This window comes from Sceloporus undulatus, chromosome 2 (assembly GCF_019175285.1).
Source record: "Sceloporus undulatus isolate JIND9_A2432 ecotype Alabama chromosome 2, SceUnd_v1.1, whole genome shotgun sequence".
NCBI classification, from domain to species: domain Eukaryota; kingdom Metazoa; phylum Chordata; class Lepidosauria; order Squamata; family Phrynosomatidae; genus Sceloporus; species Sceloporus undulatus.
This window is the reverse complement of record NC_056523.1, coordinates 60,751,563-60,765,102: the sequence shown is the minus strand read 5'-3', so window position 1 is coordinate 60,765,102 and position 13,540 is coordinate 60,751,563. Positions and strand designations below refer to the sequence as shown.

At 40.3% G+C, this 13,540-nt stretch overlaps 1 protein-coding gene across 12 annotated transcripts in view; it reads left to right on the top strand.

Moving 5' to 3' along the window:
• The window catches only part of CACNA1D (calcium voltage-gated channel subunit alpha1 D), a 319,633-nt gene that overhangs the window by 137,788 nt on the left and 168,305 nt on the right, over positions 1 to 13,540 (top strand). For 11 of the 12 annotated variants that reach the window (XM_042448733.1, XM_042448732.1, XM_042448729.1 and 8 more), the window contains exon 7: positions 172 to 368. In XM_042448733.1, the coding sequence (XP_042304667.1) occupies positions 172 to 368 (197 nt within the window). Of the gene's footprint in view, positions 1 to 171; positions 369 to 13,540 lie in introns of those variants that run through there. The other variant, XM_042448734.1, reaches the window with a different exon arrangement.

Below are 13,540 nucleotides of genomic sequence, written 5' to 3'. Positions count from 1 at the left end.
CTGCTTAAAAGTAGGGAACTACCTCTGTGAACCAGCCCTCAGCTTCTTCAGATCAATGTCCATTCATTGCACATATATAATTTTTCTAGATGGTTGTGACTATTAGAATGTCTTCCGCCAAGCTCAGCATGGAAGACTTCCCATTCTAAAATATTTTTGATCCTCTTTTAGAAATATTAGCTGAAGAAGATCCTGCACCATGTGCATTCTCAGGGAGTGGACGTCAGTGTCCAATTAATGGCACTGAATGTAAAGGCGGCTGGCCTGGACCCAATGGTGGCATAACCAATTTTGATAATTTTGGCTATGCAATGTTAACTGTATTCCAATGTATAACCATGGAAGGATGGACTGATGTGCTATATTGGGTAAGTAATAACCAAGGACAATCAAGTCCTGTATATTTGGAAACAAGTTTCTATGTTTGAAGGACAACTACTCTGTTCTGTAATATTCTGTTGATCTTAAATCATTGTGAGCCTCTACACAGCCCTACTGTTCTTCCAGACACAAGATTTTCTTGGATTGCTGAGGTTAAAATGTCACATTAAAATATGTTTTCTTTGTGTTTACTGTACTTTAAAGGAAATTCTGTATCAGTTCTATAGTCTCTGTGTGTTTTCACAACCATGTTTCATACAAACTTCCAGTTTTGTGGAGATCTGATCTTTCTTGAAAGTTGGCATTTAGCATTTTTGCAATTGTTTTGTTTATTTACAATTACATACCAGCATGATCACAAATGGATTTATATTCTTTTGAGCTTGCAGTTCCATTTGGCAAAAGGCAGCCTGTAAAGTGTAATCAAAAGCAGTGATTAAATTACTTCCTACAGCAATTGCTTTATAAAAGGACAATGAATCATCTCCTACTTTGATACAACTACCTGCTAAAGATGTAGTGCCCAATACTGAGAACAACTAACAAGTTATTATAAGGAGCATTCATTTACAGTGATAATTTAAATTATGCCTTCAGGTTTTTAATATTTGGTGTCATACATTTCTGTAGCTCTGCTTAAGAATTCACTTGAATAATGGATACTTGGCAGTCATTACTATTGAAATGTGCAGCCCTAAAAAAATGTCCATTGAACATGACCCACTGAAAACACTGAGATTAAATAGGACCAGTGCAACTGAATAATTGAATACACTTCCATTTTGCAGTCAGGTGCTTTGATCTTAGAGCATGGTGAGTAGCACATGGTCCGCCAAATGCTGCCAAACTACAACTTCCACTGTCCCAGATACTGACCCATGGTGTCTAACAACAAATGGCAGACCACACTTTCTCAGTATTAGACTGATTTTCTTTCATGTAGAGATCACATGAAATCTATTTCAGAGGTTTATACAAAATATTGCAATGTTACCTTTTGCATATTTGCACATTGCCAAGTGTGCACCAATGTAATAATCTTTGCAGGGATTATATCCTAAGGCTGGAATCCTGTGGATCCTGTACAGTAGTGCAAGTTGTCTTCTGGCAGTTAATGTATTTCTGCCTGGCTTGTGTGGCACTGTGAAGGAAGGAAGACAGACTTCTTCCTGTTTTTGTTGGGAAGAGAAGAGTGTTGGTTCCAAACAGCTTTTTTAAAATCAGATGATGGCCTTCCAGGAGATCCTCTGAGCTGATAGTATCCTGGAAAACTGGCTTGCAAACTTTCCCATGACACCGAACAAGCCAAATGCATGATATTTGCTACATGCGATTGAAGATGGGGTGGGCAGGTAAGATTGTGGATGGTGATGTCAGAGAGAAATTAAATGCACCAGAAAGTACTGACAATGATACTTGGATTATTAACAGTGACAGTCTACAAAACAGTTGTTGGATGATAAGGAAGTAGGTATTCTATTCCTCTCTAGAGCATATATTAAGAAAAGTCAAAGGCTTATGTATTAAAAAAAAAATAGCATGTTAATAAAAGTAGAGCTCTATGTGGCACCAATTGCACATCTGGTGACAAAAGACATGAGTGGATGACACCCTCAAAAATTAACTTCCGTGTCATCAAGTTCTAGGATTGCTTTCAAACTGCTGTTAGAAGTTTTTAAAGAACATTTCAACATGTTTTAAAAATGTTTTTATCTTTGTATTGGATCAACTGGCTTTTATTTGTTCATTGCCTTGGGAGCTTTTGGGGCTTGGGAGGCAATACAGAAATACTTTAAATAAGTAAATAACATGTCAAGGTCAGATAGCAGTGTACATTGTGGTGTAGTCTACTATCAGGAACATTTTCATTAAGTTGAAAGCAGGGAACTAATCTGAACATGATACATCCCAAACAAAATGGAATTGGCTTTCTAAACATATAATAACTTGGGGAATTCTTATTTTTTGACAGAAATGCTGGACATTATAGCAAAAATAATAGATTTCAAACAGCATTATTTGAACCATCTCAAATAATATTTAAAACTGATTATATTTGGTTACCCACTGATTTCCTATAATTTTGAATCGATTGTCCAAAGCAGATCAATGCTTGTAAAGTTGCAACCCTGAAGAGGAGGTATTACCATAACCTTCAAACGAATTAGAAGATGAAAAGCACATGCTATAAATAGCAGAGAGAGAAAGGGACAAACAGAAACATGAGTTGTGTACCAACAGTCATGTTCAGTTACGTGAGGGCACAATCAGTAACTGCTTACCGGTTTCATGAGGAGTGTAAGGATGACTAAGCACTGGAACTGGAATAAGTACATTTCAATTTTAAAAAAATATATATATATATTGATCTACCTTTCACAAAGTTACTACCTGTCTAGACCTGTAACCTAGACAGGTAGTAACCTTGTCCAGGATACCTAAAAGGGCTCCAGACTACTGAACAAGAAGTATATGTGGAAAAACAACACCCATAAGCATTTGATCTACTTGCAGCCACAGCTTTACTGGGTGATTGGGGCTGCATCCTCACTGATCCAGTTTGGCACCACTTTAACTCCTGTGGCTCAATGTTATGGAATTCTGGAAACTGTAGTTTGTTGTGGCACCAGAGCTCTATAACAGACAAGGCTAAAGTGCCTCACAAAACTACAGTTCCTAGAATTCCATAGCAATGAGCCATGGTAGTTAAACTGGTGTCAACCTGGATTATTTATTAGTCATAGCACCTGTAGATCATACATGCCCTTGCTAAATAGTTGTAGACTGGGATGATCACCAGGTTTTTGGCATTTGTAATATTGTTTATGTAATATGTTTAATAGCATGTCATATATGTATATATATTTGTCTCTTATATGCATGGCATATGTGCAGTTAAGGTAGAAGCATTTGAAAAACAATAATTAAATCCCAGTGACAAAATGACAAAATGAATCAATAAATCTCTAAGCAACATTTTTTACTATGGTCACTGAAATATAATTATTCTGTGATTGCCTTTTAATACATGGAAACAAATTCTTGAAAGTAGCTGTGTGGCAAGGCCAGTCTCAGTAGTGTTTTCACCTTTTGCCTGTTCTAGAGGTTACCCATGTTTCAGTTACTGTACTTTTGTACAAGTGCAGCAGCAGAGATATAATAATAATAATAATAATAATTATTATTATTATTATTATTTATGTTTCCCCGCCTCTTCCAGTGGATGGAAGCGGGGTTACAGACTAAAAAAGCACAAAGTGTTTACATAAAAATTCAATTAAAAGCAGCTAAAAACAATAAAATATACAACATTCAACTTCAGCAGGGAGAAATGTAAGGTACTGCACATAGGGCGGATAAATGAAATGCACAGATATAGGATGGGTGGCACCTGGCTTAAGGAGACAACATGTGAAAGGGATCTAGGAGTCCAAGTAGACCACAAGTTGAACATGAGTCAACAGTGCGATGCGGCAGCTAAAAAGGCCAATGCGATTTTAGGCTGCATCTATAGAAGTATAGTGTCTAGATCAAGGGAAGTAATAGTGCCACTATATTCTGCTCTGGTCAGGCCCCACCTGGAATATTGTGTCCAGTTCTGGGCACCACAATTCAAAAAGGACATTGAGAAACTGGAGCGTGTTCAAAGGAGGGCGACTAAAATGGTGAAGGGTCTAGAAACCAAGCCCTATGAGGAACGCCTTAAGGAGCTGGGTATGTTTAGCCTGGAGAAAAGAAGGTTAAGAGGTGATATGATAGCCCTGTTTAAATATTTGAAGGGATGTCATATTGAGGAGGGAGCAAGCTTGTTTTCTGCTGCTCCAGAGAACAGGACCAGGAACAATGGATGCAAACTGCAGGAAAAGAGATTCCACCTCAACATTAGGAGAAACTTCCTGACAGTAAGAGCTGTTCGACAGTGGAACACTCTTCCTCAGAGTGTGGTGGAGTCTCCCTCCTTGGAGGTCTTCAAACGGAGGCTGGATGGCCATTTGTCGAGGATGCTTTGATCTGGATTTCCTGCATGGCAGGGGGTTGGACTGGATGGCCCTTGCGGTCTCTTCCAACTCTATGATTCTATGATTCTAACATCATACAGTAACAATAGCATCAACAAACAAGGTAGGGATCATACACAGACAGGGCAAGTCATTCATATTAGGGGGGTATTCATATCAGGTGGAGTATGCTCGGCTAAAAAGCTCAGTTTTAATCGCTTTTCTAAATGTTTCTAACGAGGTCGCCGAGTGGATCTCCTCAGGGAGACTGTTCCAAAGTCTCGGAGCTGATGTTGAAAATGCTCTTTGCGAAGTAGCAACATACTTGGAGGTTGCTATCTCCAATAGATTCTTACCTGATGTTCTAAGAGTGCGGGGCGGATTATATAGGGAGATGCAGTCCCGTAAGTAACTCGGGCCCAAGCCATGTAGGGCTTTATAGGTAATAACCAACACCTTGTACTGTGCCCGGAAGCAGATAGGGAGCCAATGAAGATCTTTTAAGATAGGTGTAATATGGTCAAACCTTGATGAACCGGTGACCAATCCGGCTGCCATATTTTGCACTAACTGAAGCTTCCGAACTTGGTACAAGGGTAGGCCCATGTAAAGCGCATTACAGAAATCTAGACGAGAGGTTACCAGAGCGTGTACCACCGTTTCAAGGTCCCTTCGGTCTAGGTAGGGTCGCAGTTGGCGTATCAACCAAAGTTGATAGCAGGCACTTCTGGCCGTCGCATCTACTTGAGATGTCAATTGCAGGGACGAGTCCAGAAGTACTCCTAAACTGCGAACTTCGTCCTTCAGGGGAAGTGTGACCCCGTCCAGGATGGTTGACAAATTTCCTTCCTTAGGCCCGAGGAACGTATCACAAGTACTTCCGTTTTCTCTGGATTCAGTCTGAGTTTGTTTTCCCTCATCCAGCCCATTACCGACTCCAGGCAGGCATTCAGAGGATAGATGCCATCCTTAGTCACTGAATCAGTCGGAGACATAGAGAATCATATTTGCGTGTCATCAGCATACTGATAACACCGCACCCCATGTCTCCGGATGGTCTCTCCCAGCGGTTTCATGTAAATGTTGAACAGCATGGGGGACAGAATAGCTCCTTGAGGGACACCAGATGTCAGTTTCCTCTTAGAGGAGCAAGTGTCCCCCAGCTTCACAATCTGGAATCTGCCTGAGAGGTAGGATCGGAACCACTGGGGCGCAGTGCCCCTGATGCCCAGCTCCCTCAGGTGCACCAGAAGGATACCGTGGTCAATGGTATCAAAAGCCGCTGAGATGTCCAAGAGCACCAACAAGGTCACACTTCCCTTGTCGATGCCCAGACGGAGATCATCGACTAAGGTGACCATGGCAGTCTCAACTCCGTATCCTGCCCTGAAGCTGGTTTGAAATGGCATGCAAACTAGGAGGACAGTAGCAGAAGATTCAGACTTCATGCTTATGAGCATTGGCATCACTTTGGGGAGGGGAGTGCGGACGGCATTGGGCAACACCTCAGAGGGGGGGGGTGTCATCTGGTGGGGTGGTATACCTAAAGGGACTGGCACAGCTACTGGGCAAGTAAGAAAGGGCTCTTTCCTGCTTGCACAGCAACTGCACAGCACCCTAAACTGGTCTTCTGGAGGCTGCAATGCTGTCCCCCTCAGTAGCCACAGTTGCTGGGTGTGTGTGTGCCTACCTTCAGGGTTCAGCATGCCAGACCTTGAAGGCTTTGTGGGGGTCTGAGCCTTGAAGGCTTAGCAGTGATCTGGGTGGGCAGGCAGGTGGGGGGAAGTGCAAGACAGTTCACCTCCCACTCCACCTCACACTGTGTGACTGCTTATGAGGTGGTTGAATAGGTTATGAATATGTTATAGACATCTCCACAAGTACAGACATTATGCTAATCACCAGGCAAGGAACTAGATAAGCTGCTTAAGGGTAAATCTTAACCCCAAATTAGCTATACTGTACCAGACAATGGGGGACCTTAGATCTTGTGGGCTATGCTTTGTTTTTTATTAGGTTGACCAATAGAGCATGGTGCAAAATAAGATAATTCTGAGCTTGGGGATTTGTTTTCAGTGCCAGAACTGAATAGAGCTTATATAGCAATCTAGTCTTGGTTATACCAAACTTTCTTCATTTCAGCAATAATATTTGGGGCAGGAAGAGTCTCTGTACATGCCTAATTGAGGTTTGAGGTCTGTTTGAGAGGGCCCCTTCTGTTCCCCACTGGTGGGAGCCATATATTGTGTGAGCGGCCTTCTTTATGGTGGTGCCCCAGTTAATGGACTACCATTCCCACTGGTGTCATTCCACCATCACATCAAAGCATGGGATTTTATTAACGCTTTTGGGGCTAATTGATTTCATCCAGTTTGCACATGTGCTGTGGTTGACATTATTTGAAATGGTTTTAACTGGGTTTAAAATGTTAGTTTTTAACTGATGGGTGACATAATTTATTATTATTATTATTATTATTATTATTGATTATTTTAAATGTATTTTATTGTAAGCTGCCCTGAGATCTTTGGATAAAGGGCAGGATATAAATTTTTGAAAGGAAGGAAGGAAGGAAGGAAGGAAGGTTTAACAGATGAGAATCAGAAATCTTGGATGATATAATACAAACCACTCATCAAAATACCAACTTAAAGATCTAGATGTAGCCTACCTCATGCTGTGCAGTAATATGGAAATGTCTTTGAAGGGCATTTCTGACAGTACCTTCCACCCACATCTTGTCATCTTGTGTATGACAAGTCTGGCATTGGTACCTGCTTTTAACATGCTGATGTCACTATGGAAAATAAAAGTACATTGGGCTAATGTAATATATCCAGCATTTGGTTATGAGTGTTTGTGATTCAGATTCATACCAAATGACTTTATAAAAATGTATATTCAGCAAAGCAAAATATTGATTAACCTATAATGCCATTTTCACAATATTTTTCAGCTTTCTTTCCTGAAGGTAAAAAGATGCTGAATATTTGGGTAAGATGCTCTGTTTTAAATCCAACTGTTAGTCTTAACTAGAATAGACCTAACTGAATCTATGGCTGTATCCACACTGCAGCAATAATCCAGGTTGACACCATTTTAACTGCCATGGCTCAATGCTATGGAATTTTGGGAGTTGTAATTTTTGGGCTATTTAGCCTTCTATGTCAGAGAGTTCTGGTGCCAAAACAAATTACAATTCCCAGAATGCCATGGCACTGAGCCTTGGTAGTTAAAGTGGTGTCAAACTGGATTACCTCTGCAGTGTCAATGCTGCCTGTGATCACTTGAAAAGTCAACAATCATGTAAGCAGTATTGATTCAATAGGGCTACTCTGGTTGGGACTGACAATTGGATTTAAGCTTCTTCTACCTCACAGGTTAATGTCTTTACAAAAAATGTTTACACATGCCCTGTTAGCAACCCTGTGGAAAACAAAGGCTTATGTGGTTCGTGGAGGACTGTTTCTGCTGCCAGAGGCAGTCTCCTATAAAAGATAGATAGCAAAGGAACAGCAGTAATGCTAAGTGTTTCTGCAAAGATTTTAATTACTATCCCTCATGTGACATTTACTCCTGAAATAGCTTCTGCTATCCATGAAAACAGAAAATAACTATCCTGTGTGTTTATATATTCAGCAGCAAAAACAATTGACAGTGATGCTGTTCTTGTCTCCTTCTCCCAATTTAGTTATAAATTGGTGAAATACCTGTGTGAGGTAGCAGAACCTTGGGAGGAAAGAACATCATGTATACTTGCTCTCAGAGTTACATTGAAATCTCTCATTGCACATGGCTGAAGGCCAAGTTACCCAGTGTCAGGGATGGAAGATGATTCTTGGCCTTGCTACTACCTACTTTTGGAGTGCTGAAAAATGAGGGATTTGCACTGTAAAAACCTACAAAATTTTGTCACAGGTTTGAGAGAACTAGATAATATTGGACCCTCAGGTGTTGACTAGGAACCCCGTTCAAGATATCTATTACACAGTCTTGGGAGTGCTGCACAATATGAAGTTTGCACTTCAAAATGCTACCAAAACACTTGCAAAACTTTGTCAGTATTTGGAAATTTTAGAATCTGTAGCTAGCAAACCTGTTCCTTACTACCTCACTGTACTATGTAGATGGATAAGTGTCTGAGACGCTGAAGTCTGAGATGAGGCCAGGTTTTGGCCTTTGTTCCCCAGACTACACCTTATTTGTTCTGTCGCCAATGGGTGCTGAAGAAAATGGCGGGCTCCCTCCTAGATGGAAGCGATTTTGAAGCTAGGCTAGACAAAGCAGAACTAAAATTGCAATAATGAAAACTATGACAAAACTGATGCATTGCTCACTTTCGCAGTTGTTCATAGTACTAGTTACTGTTCTGTTTTCTTTATATCACGGGATATATTTGCTATACAGTATTTGTACAAGTAATTTTTGAAGAGGGCAACCCAGCATGATGTAGTGGTTTTAGTATTACACTGTGACTCAAGACCCAGATTTGAACCCCCACTCAGCCATTGAAACCCACTGGGCAAGTCTTTCAGCATCAGAGCAAAGTAAAGTCTTCTCTTAAAAAATCTTGCCAAGAAAACCTCATGATAGGTTTGCCTTAGGGTTGCCATAAGTTGAAGGCACACAACAACAAATGTGAGTAGCACCACTCTGTCTCATATAAAACTGAAGTATGTCTGAGAAGCATATACATAGTGCTCACATGTGAAGATTTAAAATTGAAGTGGTTCAGCAAAATCAGAAATTCCATAAACATATTTTCAACAAATAAGAGTAAATATGGTCAAGTCATGTCATGTATATTCAATCTTCAGTTTTAAGGATGTAAAAGCCAACCATTTAATGCCAAGAATTTGTATGGTGTCAAGAATTCTGACTGAAAGTAATATTATAAATGAAGAGTATGTATAGTATGGAATGCTTTTCAAAGTTAAATATCAGACATTGAGGTTCACTTTTATGTTAATAAGACTGCGAAAAATATTTCAAGTGTTGATCCTGACAATGTCCTGTACACATGTGTCACTGGTAAGAATGAAGGAGCATTTGCATCACTGAGCATTTAATTTATGATGGATTATCCGCTTTGATCATTAAATGGATACTTCTGGATCATCACTCATCTGAAAATCTTAAACATGAAAGAAATGCTTGGCCTTCTTGTGACATGACAAACCACAGAAACAGAGACAGTGGGAGGAAGAGATACCACTACAGATACCGAAGCAGACAGAGTATTGCCAAAGAAAGACTTAAATATTATAGAGTCTGTGGCTTAGAAAAGAGCACTGGATTATGCTGATTAAATGTCTGAGGGGCTTGAGCTGCAGCAACCTCATGCCATGGCACCGATCCGTCCTTTGGAGGGCGCAAAAAAGGAGCTGCATCACACTCCTAAAACATTACTGAGACGTCCCGCTCCTCTCCTGTCGATGAAGCATTCATGAAGAAGCCATTTTTTGAATAACAGGATCTTCTGTTGTTAAAAAAATTGCTTCTCCGCAAACGCTTCATCGACGGGAGAGAAATGGGACGCCTCAGTGACATTTTAGAAGCACGATGTGCTATCACACCTTCATGCTTCAGAAACACTTCAGAAACACTTCAGGAACATTTTGTCAACAGTAAGGCACCGTGTGATAAGGTCCTTACTGTTGAACATTAAGAAAATAAAAATAATAAATAAATAAATAAAACTTTTATTTATATCTCGCTTTTCTACCATAAGGCAGTCAGAGTGGCTTACAGTATAAAAACTTCTGAAACACAATACAATATATCATAAAACCCCCCCTTAAAAAAAGAATTAAACATATTACTATTAAAATCACTCTATTAAATAAACTGTTACAACCAATAATAACAACAATAAAACCAACTATTAATAACCAGGTGTTTTTCTCAGCTTCTCCCTTATTAAATTTATTCCCAATGAGTGTTTCATATTAATATCTTTAATAATAAAATGGTAATATGTATGCAAGAAATTAATTTTTTTTAAGGGACAGGAAGAAATCGGTTATATCCATGGAGATAGAAAACAAGTGATCCTTGCTGTAGCTATCGTATGGGATTATCAGTGATGTGCTGCTCCTTTGTTGTTGTTATTATTATTATTATTAATATGCATTGAGGCTAGGTCTAGTTCAGAAGTATTTGTTTATTATAGGTGCTGCAGCTGTTTACACTTTGAGCAAGCCCTGTGCCTCATGTTGAGTGCTCTTGATGTAGTTTAATCAATGGTTAGCTGACTGCAATAAATAGCAGACTCCCAAAGTTCAATAGGTAACTGGGTACCGTAACTTGATCTGAGCATTGTCTATAGCAGCCAGTCATTATGGCATATTTAGAAACAAATCTCTCACTTAATTATGCAAGGCTTTTTATAAATTATTTATACAACTTAAAATATATGTACTGCAGTTAAAATAGCATCTGGGTAGAGCAGGTGTCATCACAATACTGGTCGAGCATAATTGATTAAGAACATAAAATGCTGATGTGAGTTCATTGGGAGATAAATGGATACAAAGTTTAGCTAGATGGATTATGTCTGTTTGTTAGTTTATTGTGAATTGTGACTTTCATCAAGACCATGGTCACATCGACATTGTAGAAATAATGCAGTTTGACAATACTTTCCCCTAAACTTTCCCCTTGTACAAAAAACTAAAGCACAGCTCTACTTAACAAAACATACACAGACTATATTGACTTCCCACTTGTCAAGTCTGAAAATGTTAACACTATAAAGTTTATTGCACTGGCCCTAAAACGGGCCCAGTGCATTCTAAACGTGTGTGTGCGTGCGCACGGAATGGGATGGGGCCCAGAACCCCATTTTATCACACGCTGGAACTGCGCCTTTGCCGCCGGGCGTTCCAGTTGCGTTCCCGTCCCAGAGGGCACCATTTCTGGGGATGCTTAGAAACAGTTCCCAGAAATGGCGCCCTCTGGGACGTAACGGGAACGTAACTGGAATGCCCGGTGGCAAAGGTGGCATTCCAGCGTGCAATAAAATGGGGTTCTGGGCCCCATCCCGTTCCGTGCACGTGTGTGCACACAACCATTTAGAATGCACCGGGCCCGTTTTAGGGGCTGTGCAATAAACTTCTTATTTTAAATCAATTCTCAACTGCTATCAAATTATATATATTTCTTCTGACCTAAAGAAATCCTACAAAATTGCTTCAGTCCCCAGTATATTCAATCATGATCTTCCCATCTTTCTTCTTCATACAGGACAAAAAAATGAATTCCAGTCTGTGGGCAGGACCAAAGGTGTTGGGTGAGGTAAAGGTACTTCACCTACCTGCCCGAGGTCTTCTTGCTCCCATGGGTCCTCATGCTCATCTCGTTGTCCCTCTGCCCATTCAACCTGATCCTGCTCAAGCACCCCTTTACACAGTCTTTTAAAAAATTGTCCAAAGATTTTTCTTTGACTAAAGTCACCATTTTGTCCATCTCAGCCAATTCAAAAACTTTTAATAGTCCACTCTTCTTCTGTTGAAAGGCCTAGCGTGGCAATTAAATATGCAGAAGTATGCTACAACTGGCTATTCACACACATGACTTACCAAAGAATGACTGCAGCCCCCATGATCATTTCATGTGTAGTGGAGGGAGGGAGATTGTAGAAGCATCTGGCTATTTCCCAATGCAAAATGATTACATTGTCTGCTGAGGTATGCAGAGGTTCTCTGGAGGTCTCATTGGAGGAAGAGCTCATTATGCATCTCGCTATGAAGACATAGCCAGATGTTTGTCTGAGCCTCCCTTCTCTCCACGAAATACAGAACATCTATGGGGGAAGGCAGCAGCTATCAATTGACTCATGGGGAGGAGGAGAACATTGGTCATTGCAGAGAGCGGAAGGGGATACCAACCTCCACATCTTCCTAAAAAAGATACAAAAGTATAGAGTTGATTTACACCTGTGTTTGCCACTAACAGGATGTCAGCCAATAGCAGAGATGGCCTTATCTACACTGTAGAAGTAAAGCTCTTTGACACCACTTTAGCTGCCATGGCTTAATGCTATGGAAATCTGGAATTGTAGTTTTTAGCCTTCTCAACAGATATTTAGCCTTCTCTGTCAGAGAGCTCTAATGCCATCAAACTACACATCCCAGAATTCCATAGCTTTGAGCTATGGCAGTTAAAGTGATATCAAACTGCATTGTTTCTGCTGAACAGATGCAGCCATAGTATATAATGTAACTTAGACTTGACCTTGTAGTATTTGGTTAGTGGAGGTGAGTGTGTATTTGGGAAATACAGAGTCACATGACACTCCATTTTGGCACAGAATGATAAAGAGAAAGTTTTCACAGAACAAATGAACTACATGAAGACCACTGAACTATAGAACTATAGAACAAAGGACAAAGCATTTGTTTATCATATCATCTGAATGGGGTCCTGGATTCTTTTTCCTTTGCAAGCCAGGATTGCTGCTGGCCATTCTACACAGGCACAGTAATTGTGTTACACTCATGTTATCTGGAAGAGAAAGTTGGTTGTTGTTGTTACTGTTCTTGTTGTGTGCCTCCAAGGCATTTTTTACTTATGGTGACCCTAAAGGGGAACCTATCATAGGGTTTTTTCTTGGCAAGTTTCTTCAGTGAGGTTTGCCATTGCCATCATCTGAGCCTGAGAGAGTGCGACTTGCCCAAGGTCACCCAGTGGATTTTTCTGCTCAAGCAGAGATTTGAACCCTGATCTCCAGAGTCATAGTCCGGTGCTCAAACACTACACCACATTGGCTTTCAGAAAAGAAAGTGCAGAGATCTAAATTGACTTCTGTTGGCATGCTTTCCTGTAACTGCTAAATTTATCTCCAGACCTGATAATATGGGTTCTTCCTGGCAAGATCATTGAATGCCAAAGTAGGGGCTTTTTGGCTTCGTTGGAGAGAGTCGGAACAGTGCTGAAAATTTGTTGCTACAATGGAGAATTACAGTTTTATTTCTTCTTTTATATTCTTTGTCCCTGTTGCTCCTTGACCACTGGAGATGGAGTGGGGGCAGTGATTCAGCTTCCTACCTTTATAAAAAAAATTACCTCTCACTGTAACATCCAGTGCCACAAGAAGTGGACCTACAGGTTTTTGTGAATACCAACAACCTGTTTCCCCCGCATGTTTTTTTAAACCATAT